General features: G+C 48.1%; 1 protein-coding gene across 1 annotated transcript; it reads right to left on the bottom strand.

Annotated features, from left to right (window-relative positions):
* Positions 1–7,431: 7,431 nt before the first annotated feature.
* elac2 (elaC ribonuclease Z 2) lies at positions 7,432–17,379 on the bottom strand. The gene is made up of 24 exons (XM_068579401.1): positions 16,911–17,379; positions 16,215–16,265; positions 16,061–16,131; positions 15,915–15,979; positions 15,542–15,599; positions 15,381–15,449; positions 15,074–15,133; positions 14,867–14,922; positions 14,688–14,746; positions 14,240–14,312; positions 14,040–14,152; positions 13,642–13,740; positions 13,390–13,540; positions 12,501–12,586; positions 12,104–12,225; positions 11,856–11,955; positions 10,520–10,658; positions 10,398–10,436; positions 10,172–10,281; positions 9,673–9,772; positions 9,453–9,573; positions 9,026–9,104; positions 8,240–8,384; positions 7,432–7,792 (listed from the first exon to the last, which is right to left on the bottom strand). The coding sequence occupies exons 1-24, from the start codon at positions 17,258–17,260 to the stop codon at positions 7,499–7,501; spliced, it is 2,610 nt and encodes an 869-aa protein (XP_068435502.1). The 5' UTR covers positions 17,261–17,379; the 3' UTR covers positions 7,432–7,498.
* Positions 17,380–17,714: the final 335 nt, after the last annotated feature.

Raw genomic sequence — 17,714 nt, forward strand, 5'->3', positions numbered from 1 at the left:
CGACACCAAAAGACAAACTGACCCCGGACTGAAGGAACTCAGACTAAATACTCAGGGAACGAGACGCAGGTGGAAACAATGAGGGCGGGGCCAGCAGTCACACGAGGGGGGAGGAGCCTGAAACCAGCGGCAAGGTGAGTGACAGCCAACACAACAAACAGTGAACGCACAACTCCTCTGGGCGTCTGGGCGTAACACAATGAGTTCACTGCTTTTTAATGGGCGTGAAAACAAGTCAGTGAAGCGCTATCCGGTCGCTTCGCTGCAGGACGTTGAGAACGGCGTCTTGGTCCTCGTTGTTGGAGCGTTTGTGTTGCAGGAGGGAAGCCCTGTGAGGGAGCACAGCCAGACGAGGCCTCCTGCAGGTGGACGCTCACCTGCAGGCCGCTTAGGACACGATGAGCGAGCAACTTCAAGGGTTCCCGGTGGCAGGTGTTCTGTTCTCGTGGTGCTTCCCTCCTCCTCCTCCTCCTCTTCCTCCTCGTTATGTTTACTGTACTCAGTGTATTCCCTCAGACGGCTCGCTCTGTCCACGAGGTCGTCTGCAGCTCCGCTGCAAACTAAGAACACAAAGTCCTGGTTTTAACGCCGGCGGCTTTGTTTCAAACTGCATTGTGCGAACAATCAGCGCGTGGAGGTGCTCGTGTGTCTCCAGGCTTCAACGAAACGACTCGGTTCAAAGTCTTGGAAATACATAATGCACTCTCACAGGAAGGAGATGTTGCGAAAAGCAAACAGAAACCACAGAAGCGCAGCTCGTCCTGCTCTTCATATCCCTGGACGTCCTCCACAGAGCGAGACAGAAGAGCCCGAGAGATTAAATTTGCGGTTGCAGCAAATACTTATTTTCTTTGACACGAGATTAAACGCGCTCCTCCGTCTGTATTCAGCAAAACCGAGACGGGTTTTTTCCGTTCGTCTAAATCTTCTGAAGCTCGGCGTCTCTCGGCAAAAACCCCCGGTTCTCCGAGCTCGACATGATCTCGCAGTTGTGGTTCTTGTGCTTGTTAGCGCCGCGGCGTTCAAACAAAGTACAGCATCAGCTGCAAAAGAGGAAGACATCTTCTGTTCTGAGTCTGAACCTGGAATCACACAAACCAAATACACAAACTTTGAATGAGTAACAAACCCCCAAAAACCTTAAAAGCGCATCACGTCAGCGGCTGGACGTCAGGGCCTGCTGAGCCTCCTCTGCTGGCCTGAAGGGAATCACAAAGATATAGATATTTTATCATTTAACTGTATTCATAATGTCCCTATTAGCTTATTTCCTCTGTTGCTCTGCCTTCAGCCTGCCGCTTCCAACCTGCTGCTTCCAACCTGCAGCCCACCGCTCATCCAATCACATTTCACCGTTCCTCTGGTAGATCTTAAACGACATGGAGAGGCCTTCCAGCATCACGGCCCTTTGTTTCGGCACTGAAGACCAGGTAGAAAATCCACGGCCCGCCACTGCGTTACATGGAGGTACAACCTGCATGGGTGGATCCCTCAATGGGCCTTCAGGGCCCAAAGTGGCCCTCGCCTACAAACTGTCGCGTTAAGAGACTCAAAGGAGGAACAAATCAACACACACATAGCGAGAGAGCCGGACGTCTTCATGCATATCGCTGCAGAGGGCGACTATGCGGCCGCTGTGTCCATGCAGGATGGAAACCCGGCGCGAGTCGCCCCGCTGCAGTAAAAGTTTTTTAGCATATACTAAATTTAAACCAAGGACACAGCCGGGGATTTATGGAAAGACTGAGATTATATCGCCACACTGTACGACGATAATAAGCCTCCACCAATTCATCACCGCGGCCAGGAACGCTTACCTCAGCTAAAGTCTCCGTTCAATAGAAACGGTCCGTTCTTTTTTTCTTTTCTCTTCTGATTCTCCATCGAGATAAAACACTAAACTTCCCTTTCGGTTTGGAAAACACTCGGCTTCCCCCGACGTCTGACTGGGTTCGCTCGTACAGTAAACAGACGTTTATCATTCAAGGTGCTCGCCGGGGGATTAAACAACGAAGGAATTCTGAATGTAGAACGTGTTTTTATTATCGTTGTACCTGGTTACGTCGGAATAAAAAAGGTCGTTCTTCTGGGTCTAGGATAACGAGAATAAGTCTGTGGGCGAGACGGAAAGCAGGACTTTCACCCAGGAGACCGCTGTCAACGTCGACTTATTTGTTGTGCAACTTTTGCATTTAAGTGACGTCGCTTCTGAGCAGCAACAGTGTGTAGAAACAGCCTGAAAGTTGTGTGTTGTGGGTTCTTTGTGGGTTCTTTAAAGCAGTTTAAATGCGTTCAGCCACAAAGAATCCCAGCTATGATTTCATTATATTCAAATGTAATGATGAAAAGTATAAAAAAAGACTTTCTTATGCTCAGTATGTTCCCGTTATATATTCTAAAATGCCTCTAATTATGAATTCCGATCACTTTCAACTCTTTGCATACAAACATTAAAACAAAATCCACTTTAACTGCCATTCAGACTGTGAAATAGCAGAAACATCCTCATTTTGTTAAGGTCTTGTACGCTTTGCACACTTTGCCATCTTGAAATCCCCGTAGTAATCTTCTTTTTGTCGCAGCCTTTATTCTGAAATGCTGCGTCAGATCACATTTGCAAACATCCCGAACGCCGACACCCGCCGCCGCACAAAGAAGCTGCATCTGATAAAAAATAAGAGATTTTTTTTCAGGTTTTCTGCGGGCCGAGGTCTTCATTATCTCCCTAAATCAAGCTCTGCGCGTACGTCGCTGTCGGAGACGATAAGGCCGATCCGTCTTTGTGGATCTGGGGGGTTTATCTGCTCGCTGCATCTCAGCACAGAAGCCACCGTGGAGAGTGATTATCCTCCTTTTCCTCCTCCTCCTCTCGCAGCAGCGTGGCGGCGGCGTCTCGCCTCACCGGCGGCTTGAGAACAGGGATCTTCCTCCAGGAGAGTTCACCATCGTTTAGGGAAAGATGGGACGGCTCCTCCGAGGCCGTTTCTCATCCGCTACCATCCGGCTTTTGTCTTCAGTTGGAAACGTTGCTGTCGGCTTCGATTCTCCCGGACAAACGGATCGCGGTGGACACAGGTTCTGGCTCCGATCAGCAGCGATGGAAACTCCCTCTAGTGCTCTATAGCGCCCTCTGATGTCCTCTAACGCTCTCTAACGTCCTCTGATGTCCTCTAACGCTCTCTCATAACCTCTAACGCCCTCTAGTGCTCTATAGCGCCCTCTGATGTCCTCTAACGCTCTCTAACGTCCTCTAACGCTCTCTCATAACCTCTAACGCCCTCTAGTGCTCTTTAGCGCCCTCTGATGTCCTCTAACGTCCTATAACGTCCTCTAATGTCCTCTAACGCTCTCTAATGTCCTCTAACGCCCTTTAGCGCCCTCTAATGTCCTCTAACGTCCCTCTAACACTCTCTAACACTCTCTAACACCCTCTAATGTCCTCTAATGTCCTCTAACGTCCTCTAATGTCTTCTGACGTCCTCTAACGTCCTCTAACGCCCTCCAGCGCCCTGCTCGTTAGCTAACCGTTAGCTAAAAGTTAGCTTGCCTCGAGCAGAGGCCTAAAAATAGTTTGGTTTTAAACTAAAACAAATGATGTCATCAAAACAAAACATGGGATGTTTATTTAGTTATTTTTTCCTCGAGCGTTGGAAACCTTTTAATTCAGAGACCTTTCTGTTTTATTATATTTTAAGTAGTTCCTTCCCGGTGACGCAGTCCTTAACGAGGTTACCGTCACGCGCCGGCTCGTCCTCGTTATATCAGGAGAGTTTCTTCACCGTCTGGATTCAGACCAAACACAATTAATCTGCACGCGTGAAAATTGTCTCGTGGACTGATTTCCTCACAGTGTGTGTGTGTGTGTGTGTGTGGGGGGGGGGGGGGGGGGGGTTGGGGGGGTTGTGTTCCCTCGCGTCTCCGGCGACGTTCTTGCTAACAAGCGTCACGCCGCGGCTGTTTAGCATAACGGATGTTTTCATTATGTCGCCTGGGCCGAAGGAAGCCTCTGTTAAAATGGCCCCCGGGCGGCGTTCTCGCGTCCGTCTCCTCGCCGCCGATTCCCGGATGAACCCGTGTACGAGTCCTCAGATGAAACTAGAGAGCGCCGGGTTCACTTTGTTTACTTTATTTACCGTAAGAAAAGCACAACGAGGAACAGACCCGGGTCCTCCCTCATGACTCATCGCCCAACACAGAACTCAGGTGTTTCCTTTAATGAGTCCGGCAGCAAACAAATTCAGCCATTCGTCAAGTTAATAACGCACAAAGACAGAGCGCACGCCGCTAACAGCACGCTGAGGAATGTGGCTGAAAGTCTTTAAAACTTTTAAAACTTTCACAGGCAGAGTTTTAAATGAGGGGGATTACCTGCAGCGTGAGAACACAAAAAGGCTAGCTAACGGTTAGCTAACGGTTAGCTCACCCTAAACTAACGGTAAGCTAACCGTTAGCTAGCGAAGCTTCTCAGTAGTTTCTCTCCGCTGTCGCTTTACTTCCTGCATGTTTGTTCATGTAGATGTTCCTCCAACAGGATCAGAGCTCTCACGTTGTTGTTTTTTTGCATTTTGTTGGATTTCCGTGATGAATTAAACTCGTTGTCCTTGTAAACGGCGTCGCTGCTAACGCTTCCATTGAGCGGTGCCAGAAGCTCATCGTGCACAAAAAAAAACCACCTGGAAGTTCAAAAACAAACGGGCGCAGCCGTCAGGATGGTGATTATCATCCAGCTGCTTTTTCCTCTTTTGTTCTGCAGATGTTCGACACGACGTCTCTGCTCAGAGCGCCAGCTTCCTGTGAAAGTTCACTCGTCATCCTGCTTCCTGTCGGCGCTGCAGACTCGTCTCCGTCCGAGTCTTTCCAAAGCTGCAACAAACTCTACATTTCTGCTCACCTTTCTATTGCAAACCGATGCTCCGTCGCGTCGGCCATCTTGTTTTTCTCCTGCAGTTTAACTGGACGTCGACGAGGTGCGAAGACGCTGACACGCACACGGCCTTCTGATTCCCGCGTTTAATGCACAGCCCTCCAGGAAACAAACACGTGCACACGTATGATCACCGATATGATCGCCGCTCGTTTCAACAGCCGGCAGCTTCGATCCCTCCACGCGCTGCAGGACTGAAGAGACGACCGGAGCAAATATTAAATATCTATCTTTATTTGTGATTTTTTTTTTTTTGCACATATACTTTTTTTCCCCAAGACTTTGCTGAACAAATACACACAATAAACACAAGTATTTGAATTAATTTGGGGTTCCTACGAGGACTCAAACAGGGAAAAGGTCTGGAGACAACGTTGGTTGACAGACGTGTGACGTGAGCCACTGACGAGCAGGACGTCCACGTCGTGCGTCCATGAATTCAATAATACATAAACACACAATACGCTGCTCGACTGTGTCGTGTTAGTGGCTGAAATGAGGAGAAGTTGCGCTCGCAGCTGCAGTTTAGCCGACAAATAATGACCTCAAAGTGTGTTTATTGGATTAAATATGAGTCGCTTAGGACCGTTATGGATTTTTTAATAATTTTTTGTAGAAATCCAGAGGCATAATTAAAAGAGAAATGTGTGAATCAATAACTTGTAGCTGCTGAGTGGCTGCAAAAGCAGAAGGCATGTTCCATTACAGGAGTGAGTCACTGACGCAGCTCACAGCTCAACACCTTTTATTAATTCCTGCACGATGGCCGCCGCAGCAGGAAGTCCATCGCTTCACAGACGGCGACGCACGACGCTCGTTAACGCACCGACAGATCGATGCACCAAGGAATGCATCTGGAGAAAGATGATCCATAAATGATATGATGAGGCGACGAGGCCGGAGAACCGTTCTCTGCTCCGTCTGCAGAGAAACACTTTGAGGAGGATTTCCCAGGTTTAAAATAACTTCTGTCCACCATCTCTCCTCCCGTCTGGCTGCTCAGTGAGTTCATCTGAACGGGACCAAAGAAATCAATGTTAGTTCATCTTTACCTTCACTTTTGTTTCTCTGCAAGGAGGAGGACCTCATTATGCGAGAGAGAGAGAGACAGAGAGAGAGAGAGAGAGAGAGAGAGAGAGAGAGAGAGAGAGAGAGAGAGAGAGAGAGAGAGAGAGAGAGAGAGAGAGCTACATGGAGTATTAATGCTTTGAGTCTCTCCTCTTCTTCTTTCCTTAAAGAGAGAAACATGTTCACAGTATTGTGAAGAACGGTCTCACTCTGGTCTTTAATCTCAACTTTGCAGCAGACGGATGGAGGTGTGTGTGTGTGTGTGTGTGTGTGTGTGTGTGTGTGTCCTAGATGGAGATGTGAGCTGGCAGCTGAGGGACAGATCTGCAGGGAAAGATCTTCTGACCACCGTTACCTCTCTGCTGTGTGACGGAGATGAACTGTGACCTCAATCTGAGCGGCTCAGGGCCTCTTCCTCCTCCTCTTCCTCCTCTTCTTCCTCCTCTTCCTCCTCCTCCTCTTCCTCCTGGCAGTGAAAGCCCCTTCATGGACTCCGGCTCAGAGTCAATGCATCTTCATCTCACACTACAGGACACAAGCTAATCGCCGGCTCAGCGCTCACTGATCCCTAGAGGAGGAAGAGAGTTCAGACACCTGAGAGAGAGAGAGAGAGAGAGAGAGAGAGAGAGAGAGAGAGAGAGAGAGAGAGAGAGAGAGAGAGAGAGAGAGAGAGAGAGAGAGAAAATAGTGCAGGCTTCACCTTTGGCCTTCATCTTAGAGAATTGTATAGTTCATGAGAAGAGTAGTTTCTTCTTCATGAAAGTTCACTCATCCTGCAGCTACTGTAGTGTCAAAGTAAAAGCACACACACACACACACACACACACACACACACACACCCTGTCTGCAGGCCTCCATGTTGTTCCTGCAGCCGCTGCTCCCTCTAGTGGCCACGATGAGTCATGAGGATCTTTATGGTTTTTCCTGTGGCGGCTCACTGACGCCCCCACGAGGCCACGAGGGGAAACGCCTGCAAACTAACCTCAAACAATAATACATAAATAATAATATAGTTATTAAACTGGACTAATTCTTGAAGTGAAAGACACTTTAAGGAAAGAAGACAGAGTACGGGCGTGACGACAAGTTGGTGTTGATGATAAATTATATTTGAAGATAAATATTGCATATCTAATATTTAATCCAGAGCCTCTTAAATATTATTTTAAATGTTCATTTATAGTTAAAATCTGTGTCTACCTCTAATAAAGTGTAGTAAAAAGAATTAATTCAACATTTTATACAGATTATATTGTTTTAAATGTGATATTATAAGAACCAGAGATAAGAGATAATCCAGAGGGAACCACAGAATATATTTAAACATCCGCTTAGTGACAGAACAACACGGATGAGTTCATATGTTAGATTGACGTGACCATGAACTACGAACTGTGTGGAAACTCTTTATTCTGTTTCATGAAGACAAAACGCTTTGTTCTATACGTGATGCTTCTGTCTTCAGCCACACGAGCCAAAAAATAATAAAACACAACTAAAAGTCTCTCAGCTGCTCTTCAGCCTCTTGGCCTCGTCGCTGTGCGGCGACGCCCCCTGCTGGGCTCTTTTGGCGGCGCGGCTCTCGTCTGCCGGCGGCGGCTGCGAGGCTCCTCCTGCTCCTCCTGCTCCTCCTGCTCCTCCTGCTCCTCCTGCTCCTCCTGCTCCTCCTGCTCCTCCTGCTCGCGGCTGCTTCAGCTCCCTCCTCTCACGCCGGTCCTCCATCTCGCCGATATCCTCGGCGAAGAGGGTTTTGAGGGCGGGGATGAGCCGAGGGAGAACATGGACGTCTCTGAAGCGAAGCTGAGAGGAAAGAGGAAGTGGTCAGGAGCTTTAACACGTGAAGCATAGACTTCTATACAACCAGAGGAGTCGCCCCCTGGTGGTCAGGAGAGAGAATGCAGCTTCAACACATGAAGCATAGACTTCTATACAACCAGAGGAGTCGCCCCCTGGTGGTCAGGAGAGAGAATGCAGCTTTAACACATGAAGCATAGACTTCTATACAACCAGAGGAGTCGCCCCCTGGTGGCCAGGAGAGAGAATGCAGCTTTAACACATGAAGCATAGACTTCTATACAACCAGAGGAGTCGCCCCCTGGTGGTCAGGAGAGAGAATGCAGCTTTAACACATGAAGTGTGTACTTCTATACAACCAGAGGAGTCGTCCCCTAGTGCTCAGGAGAGAGAATGCAGCTCTAACACATGAAGTGTGTACTTCTATACAACCAGAGTGGTATCGTGGCTCACCGTCATGTGGTCGAAGGAGATCCCCACGCGGTCGTTGAAGTCCTCGCTGAAGAGCGGGATCTTGGCGTATCGCTGGCTGAAGTGGTTCAGAACGATGAAGTCGGCGTTCATCTTCATGCCGACGCCGATGGCCTGCGAGGTCGTGCTGCCGAGAAGAAAATATATAAAATATAAAAGAAATACACGGAGAGGAAAGCCGAGAGATTCTGACCAATGGATTTTCCTGACTTTTAACCAAATTTCATTTTTTTTCAAACCAACCTTCAAGGACCTTAACCAACTCTCAAGGACCTTGAACCAAGATTCAAGGACCTTGAACCAACTCTCAAGGGCCTTGAACCAACCTCCAAGGGCCTTGAACCAACCTCCAAGGGCCTTGAACCAACCTCCAAGGTCCTTGAACCAACCTCCAAGGGCCTTGAACCAACATTCAAGGACCGTGAACCAACATTCAAGGACCGTGAACCAACATTCAAGGGCCGTGAACCAACATTCAAGGGCCGTGAACCAACATTCAAGGGCCGTGAACCAACATTCAAGGGCCGTGAACCAACTTTCAAGGCCCTTGAAACAAGATTCAAAGACCTTGAAACAAGATTCAAGGACCTTGAACCAACATTTAAGGGCCTTTAACCAACATTTAAGGGCCTTTAACCAACATTGCAATGACTTGTAACCACATTTTAAGAAGCTTTCAATGACTTTTCCAGGTTTCCATGATCGCATGAACCCTGCTTTGTGTTGCCCGTTCCTCCTTTCAACCTCAGCTCAACGTGACGTCTTCACCTGTGTTTCTTCTCCACCGCCTCGTCCTCCATCCCGTCCTCCAGCGTGGCCTCGTGGATCAGCAGCGTTGCATTCTTTCCTGCAGAGTAAAAGCAAAAAGGAAGTGGAATGAGAGCCCTGAATCACAGAAGCACTAACGGCCTCTTCCCCCTCCGTCCCTCAGGAAATCAATCAGGTCGTCGGCGTGATCAAGAATCGGCACGGCCCCGTTCTGTCCGGCGAGCAGACGCCATCTATAACGTGTGGAGGTCCATAGTGGAGGTGGAGGAGGGGGAGGGGCCCGAAACCAGAGGGGCAATCTAAGGAGAGTCAATGAAGTGAGCTCCCGCAGGAACCTTTCAGAGGACGGGAGGCCTGGTGCATTATTTAGCGAGCCGCTCGATGACCTCATATGAAGAAAGCTCCGGATTATTGAGCGGAAACTGACCGACGTGCACGAAGGCGTCGCAGGGCATGGTGTCGCCGGAGAACGCCAGCTTCCAGCCGGCCCGGTGGACGAAGCTGCAGGCGAAGGCGTTCCTACAGTGACGCACGATGCACGTCTGGAACTGAGACACACAGACACACACACACACACACACACACACACAATGAATGCATTGAAAAAAGGAAAGTTCAATAGTAAAGAGGACGCAGCGTTTAAGGACCTCCATCAAGTCGTTCTTCTTCAGCATCGCTTGGAACAACGACTTCGTCGTCTGGTTCGACATCTCGGCGCCGTCGCACAACTGTTTGTTCGGGATGAAGCTGAAAACAACGAAAATAAAGAAATACACGATAATAAAAAATTAAGGAATGATCTACAGCCACATTAAAGCTGCATTCTCTCTCCTGACCACCAGGGGGCGACTCCTCTGGTTGTATAGAAGTCTATACTTCATGTGTTAAAGCTGCATTCTCTCTCCTGACCACCAGGGGGCGACTCCTCCGGTTGTATAGAAGTCTATATGATTGACTACTTCTCTCTTGATGTATTCCCACAGTAAATATTGTAAACATGAGTTTATGCCACAAGTCTTCTTCTATACAGCATGATGTTCATTTAGGACATTATGCACACGCACACACACACACACACACACACACACACACACACACACACACACACACACACACACACACACACACACACACACACACACACACCTGATGTGGTCGAGGATCTGCTCGCAGTTGTTGTGGTACTGGTTGAGCCACGTCATGATGGAGGTCGGCCCCATCAGGTAGACGGGGCTGAACGGCTTTCCTAACGTCGTCTAGAAGGAATGAATGACTTCATTAACATAAATACCAATATACAATCAATACATTCTGCAATCAACGGTCTAGAACCATCACCAAAGGTTTCAACGTAGCCTTTTCTTTGACATACCAGTGCTCGTCGCCTCTGGTAAAGCAACATCAGCAGCCCCTGAGAACAAAAAGAAGAAGATCAGTACTTCTTCCCGCATTAAAATCCAACATGGCCGCCTCCCGCGGCGCTCGGCGGCGCACCGTGTGGTGGTCGGCGTGCATGTGCGAGATGAAGACGCTGGAGATCTTGGCCAGGGCGTCGTCCACGGCGTCTGCGTAGTGTCTGCACAGCTGACCGAAGGTTCCCTCGCCGCAGTCTAGCAGCAGCGACTGAGTCGCGCTGCACGCAGACAACAAACAAACAAACAAACAAGGAGGAAGAAATAATCAAACTCAATCAATGCATACACCAGAAAGAGAGAACATGTCTCCTTCCATGGAAACAGCCTCCATCTTTAAGAAACCCAACATCACATTTATAGAGAGAAGGCTCGACGCCCGACTGGGGGAGAAGGTACGCGGGCAGTAGCAGCTAGCTAGCAGCAGCACTTGCCGGCTGCAGCGGGGAGCTAGCGGGGACTAGCCACATACCTTGTGGTCACTCGCCACATACCTGATGTTCACTAGCCACATACCCGACGTTCACTAGCCACATACCCGACGTTCACTAGCCACATACCCGACCTTCACTAGCCACATACCCGACGCTCACTAGCCACATACCCGACGCTCACTAGCCACATACCCGACGCTCACTAGCCACATACCCGATGCTCACTAGCCACATACCTGATGTTCACTAGCCACATACCCGATGTTCACTAGCCACATACCCGACCTTCACTAGCCACATACCCGACGCTCACTAGCCACATACCTGATGTTCACTAGCCACATACCCGATGCTCACTAGCCACATACCTGATGTTCACTAGCCACATACCCGACGTTCACTAGCCACATACCCGACGTTCACTAGCCACATACCCGACGTTCACTAGCCACATACCTGATGCTCACTAGCCACATACCCGACGTTCACTAGCCACATACCCGACGTTCACTAGCCACATACCTGATGTTCACTAGCCACATACCTGATGTTCACTAGCCACATACCCGACGTTCACTAGCCACATACCCGATGTTCACTAGCCACATACCCGACGTTCACTAGCCACATACCCGACGTTCACTAGCCACATACCCGACGTTCACTAGCCACATACCCGACGTTCACTAGCCACATACCTGATGTTCACTAGCCACATACCCGACGTTCACTAGCCACATACCCGACGTTCACTAGCCACATACCCGACGTTCACTAGCCACATACCCGACGTTCACTAGCCACATACCTGATGTTCACTAGCCACATACCCGATGCTCACTAGCCACATACCTGATGTTCACTAGCCACATACCCGACGTTCACTAGCCACATACCTGATGTTCACTAGCCACATACCCGACGTTCACTAGCCACATACCTGATGTTCACTAGCCACATACCCGACGTTCACTAGCCACATACCTGATGTTCACTAGCGTGCCGCTGACGTTCCTGATCTTCATTGGCAGAGCCGATCCGGTTCCCAGGAAGACCACCTCCGGGTGTTTCTCTTCTTGTTTTCCTGCCGTAAAAAACAAACAAAAAGTCCTCAGTGAAACACACGCTCGAGTTCTTTCCCGTCACGCCACCGAAGGACGATCCACTTAAAAGTAAGAGCCGGTCTGCCGGGCCGTGAACGCCCCACACGCCTCGGGAGGAGAACACGCTACCAGCTGGATCGGCGGCGTCAGCGGAGCAAATCTTCCTGCACTTGTCCACTTCCTCCAGGAAGTCGGGCACCTCGGAGGCCTCCTTCACGAACTCCTGCAGGTCGCAGGACGGGACGGCCTCCCTAACGAGGAGAGGGAGAGACGGAGTCAGGGCGACGCACAACGACACGCACCGCTGCACACAACGCAACGCTGCACACACCCGACCGCCACGGCAACTTGACAGAAACACTGACAACGAGACGAGGTAAACAAAGAAGAAGAAGAAGAGGAAGAAGAAAGCGGCCGAGGGCAGCGGACCGGGCCAGATTGTTTTCTGGGATGAGGAGCTGCAGAGTAACGCTGGCTGAATTGGGGAAGAGGAGGAGGAGATGAAGGAGATGAAGGGCAAACTCACCTTTGCCACTCCATTACGGGTCGGAACTGGAACCTGAGGAGACACTCGGCTCTGACGATCGGGACGAGCGGCTCAGCCGGAGCCTCCTGGGGAATGAAGAGGGAGCGCTTGATTTATCACACGGTGGAAATACAGTCACTGAGGGACCAGGGGGGTGTGTGTGTGTGTGTGTGTGTGTGTGTGTGTGTGTGTGTGTGTGTGTGTGTGTGTGTGTGTGTGTGTGTGTGTGTGTGTGTGTGTGTGTGTGTGTGTGTGTGTGTGTGTGTGTCTTTCCTTTTTCGATTAACTTTTCGGATTATTTTCCCAATTAATGTCGGCAAAACATTTTTTTTAAAAAGGATGAAAATTGTAAAAATGGAAATTCTAGTTGTTTGCAAATATTTTTTTGGTCCAAAAAAAAAAAAAGGCAAATTTTTTTATTCCTACCTCCTTTTTGTAAAAAAAAATTGTCAAAAAAAGAAAGTCAAAAAAAAAAAAATTAATAAAAAAAAAAAATATTCCTACCTTCTTCGTCAAAAAAAGAATTTTTTTTTTGGGTCAAAAAAAAAAATTGTCTTTTTTTGGCACTTTTTTTTGTCAAAATGCAAACTTAATTTTTTTTGACAATTTTTTTTTATGTCAAAATATTTCTCACGGAAATCTAAAAACATGAATTAAAAAGGAATGAAAACAGAAGAGACATTTAATCCACTTTCAGTCCTTTTTGATGGTTGTTTCTCTGATTAAAGTCCCTCTCTCTAGAGTCATATCATCTCTTTATATTGGACCTCATGATAATGAACACTACATAGAGAGCTGAGATTGTTCTGCAATGTTTGATGTAACACATGAGTGTGTATCTCATATGAAGGTGTGTGTTCTTCGTTAAATGTTCTGAGTGTCTTTCCACCTTGGACTCGTAGGCGGTGAGCTGGGGGAAGATGTCGGGGAAGATGTCGGGGTGGATCACGTTCAGCTGCGCCTGGATCTTAAGGCTCCGCACGTTGTGGATCGTTCTGACGCTTTCATTCAGGATCAGGTGTTGTGTTGTGGACGGAAACCTGCAGACACACACACACAGACAGACACACACAGACCTTTAAAGGAGGCAGACTCCGTGTGTGTGTGTGTGTGTGTGTGTGTGTTCGTGGGCGGTTCGGACCTCTCCATCCAGCGCTGGTACTGGGGCGAGGACAGCAGGGCCTCGGGGGTGATGTGCACCACCAGCGCAGCAGAGTCCTCCAGCGCCCCCTTCTGGTGCCTGAGGACACGACGCCGACTCTTTAAATACTTTACACTTAAAGAACATGCACGTCACAAGGTTTCTACTGAAATACTGACGATGTAGTTGGGATAAAAAAACATTTTTTATTTTTTATTGTGACAAACACTTAAAATATTGACCAGATAGATATGAATGAATCACCTTCATGAGGCTTCAGGAAACTGAATTTAAAGAAATGTGGGGAAGGTGGAGAATGTTTAATTCCCTTTTTTCTGCATTCAAACCCCTCATGAGGCTTCATGTGATCTCCAGTATTACGTAATAAAAGCGTGTACCTGCTGAGCTGCTGGTTGCTGCAGAGCGGCTCCACAAACTCCTCTGACGGACACTCCACGATGATGAACACGGGTCCGGGCTCTGTGGCCGTGCACACCTGCTCCGGCCGGATCTACCAGAACCAGACGGAGGGAACGAACTCAGAGCTGCAGCTTTTAAAAGAAACATGAATGAATGAATAGCAGGAGACGGGTTTCACCTCTACGCCTTCGTACATGACGCTCTTGCCGCTCTTCAGAGCCGCGACGATGGGGCCGATGGCCGACTGGCCTCTGCAGGAAGACGAGTTCATACAGTTTACACAGCTTGAATGGTTTAGTTTGGTTTCATTGACTGGTTCCCCGTTAGCTGACGCCTTAGCAGCTGCTAATCTCCCTGGGGTCAGCAGAAAGGTCCCCGTTAGCTTCCCGCTGTAGCCAGCTAGCAGCAGCGCTAGCTCTCCGACAACCACCGGAGGCCGCGGCTCGACCGATATTGTGGGAGTGATATTTACTCCTTGATATTATTATTACTATTATTACTGTGTTTTTAATTTTTTGGACAATCCTTTTTAATAATGATAAATAAATATATACAACTGTGTCCGTTTCCATCCCATAAAATACTGGAATCATTACTCAGACGTCCTGATGAACAGATCGACTCACACGGGCAGGCCGAGCGCCCTCGCCTTGGGCACCAATAAGTTTCCTTTCTTGGGCTGAAGCTGTAAAGGAAGAGGAGGAGGAGGAGGAGGAGGATGAAGAGGAGGAGGATAAGAAGAAGGTCAGACACAAAGTGTGAAACATCTCAAACATCACTAGAGTTCAATCATCTAGTTTCTCACCTTGCAGACGAAGGAAACCACTAAGGAGTTATCTCGAGTCGCTCTCCGTCGGTCACCTGCAGGACGACAAAAACAACTTGAGCATGTCCGCTGCAATGCATTGTGGGAGAACAGCCTCGAACAACACAACACTAAGACATCAAGTGATTCATCTATAAGAGATAATATCAATATTTAAGCTAAAGCCTCGATCAGTTTGTGACTCACTGCGGTCGCCTGCGTGTCGGTTGTTGAGGGAGGCGGAGCTACGAGAGGGGCTCGCCTGAGCTGAGAGAGTGAACACATGAAGAGTGAGCTGAGAGTGAACACATGAAGAGTGAGCTGAGAGTGAACACATGAAGAGTGAGCTGAGAGAGTGAACACATGAAGAGTGAGCTGAGAGTGAACACATGAAGAGTGAGCTCAAAGTGAACACTTGAAGAGTGAGCTGAGAGAGTGAACACATGAAGAGTGAGCTGAGAGTGAACACATGAAGGGTGAGCTGAGAGAGTGAACACATTTTAGAAAGACTCACAGAATATCGGCACCTGGTGGACGGTCATGGTCTCGTCGCTGTACGACTCGTCGGTGTACGGTCGGACCGCTGCCGGAGAGAGACACAACCGACATCACACAACTCATACTACACACACACGTTCAACACAAAGAGAAGATGAAGCAACACACTCCACATACACAACTTGATGTTTTCTAGCGGGCCAGAAAACGACTTGATGGCGTTCACAAAGTCCTCCTGCAAAAGAAAAGGTTTTCAAAAACAAATATGCGTTGTTGTATTGAATATATGAATACATCATGTAATATGTAAATATAGTACTTAATATGTAAATGATGTGTTGAATATGTAAATGACGCATTTCACATGTGAATACTGCATTTAATATCTAAATACTGCATTTAATATCTAAATACTGCATGTAATATGCAAGTACTGTATTTAATATGTGAGTACTGTATTTAATATGTAAATCATGTATTTAATATGTGAGTACTGTATTTAATATGTAAATCATGTATTTAATAAGTAAAGTGAGGTTGAGTTTCTTACCAGCTGTGGCGGTCCAGAGAGGACGCACTCTGGGACGCCGGTGTCCTTCAGCGTTAATATCATCCCTGCAGAGGAAATATAACACATTTAATGAATTTTAATAATTAAGCCGTAATGTTGCCGCTCGATTTCAGACCGTCACCGACCCGATAACCCGCCCACGTTCTCCCAGCTCATCCTGGTCAGGAAGATGTTGTCCAGTCGAGCCGCTTTCAGCCTGCCGGAGGAAGAGAGACTCGTTAACGCATCAGACGACCGCGAGCAGCTAAAAACATGCTTTTAAACCGTGAAGCCGCTCACTTGTGCTCCTGCATGAGTCTCTGTGTTCCTTCTCCACAGTTGAACAGATACCTGCAGCAGGAAGAGAGAGTTTGACAAACACACAGCTGTTTGACTTCATTACTGCTGGATGACAAACTGCACAACGTCATCAGAGTATGCAATGCAGTGTGTGTCTGTGTGTCGTTTAACCCAAGAACACCTGAAGGCATCTTATCGATTTAGTGCTGAGAAGTTCTGCGTTTTTGTATTTCATGACTTGGCGTTAAATCAGATGATGTCATCAGGGTCATTTGATGATGTCATCAGGGTCATTTGATGACATCATCAAATGATCCCGAGAGTCAAGCTGCACATTATTAACGGTGCACTCTTCCTCTTCACTCCAGATGTGGAATATGGAACATGCATATCTCTATGCCACACATCAGAAACACTTTTTTTTCATCACATGTCCCTTACTGTTACTCTGATTTTGGTATTGCACCTTACAGTTGTTTTTATATTTTCAAGGTTTTTAATGTCCATAAAGTTACCCTCTCATCTCACTGCAGCAGGTCAAACCACTAGAGGTCAGTAAACACCACATGTTCAGCTCTTCGTTCAGAAACCACTCTCTCCTCCATCGTTTTCACTAATAGTGCCGTCTATGTACTTCTGTACTGATTTTCAAAGTAAAAGCATGGCCTGCTGGTGACACGGGACTGCGTGACGTACCTGTTGTACTCGGAGAAGACGTACAGGGACGCCGAGTTGTCTCTGCTGCCGGCGCCGACCACCTGCAGGTACACGGTGGCCGGTCCGTGAACGTCCCCCCGCTTCCCCCGGAGCTCCTTGGTCTTCAGCCGCCGCAGCGGCTCCTTCTGCTTGGCCTTCTTCAGCCCCTGCGGCGGCGGCCTCGTGTCCACGGGGTTACTGTCGGTCGTAGCCATTGATCGGACAAACTGGAAGACAGTCCGGCGAGGAGGAAAACAACAGCTCGTGACAGCAGCAGCAGCGGCAGAGAGAGCTCTGCCTTTAATATCCAGCAGCGTAAAGTACCTCAGCTTCAAACGCACCGTATTCATAATAAAGTTATTTTTAAACAAAACAGCGCCGACGAGTCACTTCACGCTTGTTTGTACATTTCCAGGCGTTTTAAAAGTTACCTAAAGGGAGCCCGGTGCGCATCCAGCAAGATTTTAGAGGTTGGTTCACACATGGGGCAGCTCTTCCGGCATCTAATGATGACGTAGGCAAACCTTGACGCTCATTGGTGTGTGTAATCATTTACCAGGTCTGGGGACCAATCACAGCGGCGCTTTAAGGGAAAGAGGCGGGGCTAGCTCCACTAACTTTCTGCTGTAGTGCAGGTTACCGCTACTGATGTAGCTGCTATATACACATACAGTATATCTACACATACAGTATATCTACACATACAATATATATCTATATCTATATATCTATATATCTGTGTGTGTATATACTTTATGTAAATGTTGATTCATATTATTGTGCACTTTACTTTTTATGCCAATA

This window comes from Clinocottus analis, unplaced genomic scaffold (assembly GCF_023055335.1).
Source record: "Clinocottus analis isolate CAN_PGR_092001 unplaced genomic scaffold, fCliAna1.0.p SCAF_16, whole genome shotgun sequence".
Lineage (NCBI taxonomy): Eukaryota > Metazoa > Chordata > Actinopteri > Perciformes > Cottidae > Clinocottus > Clinocottus analis.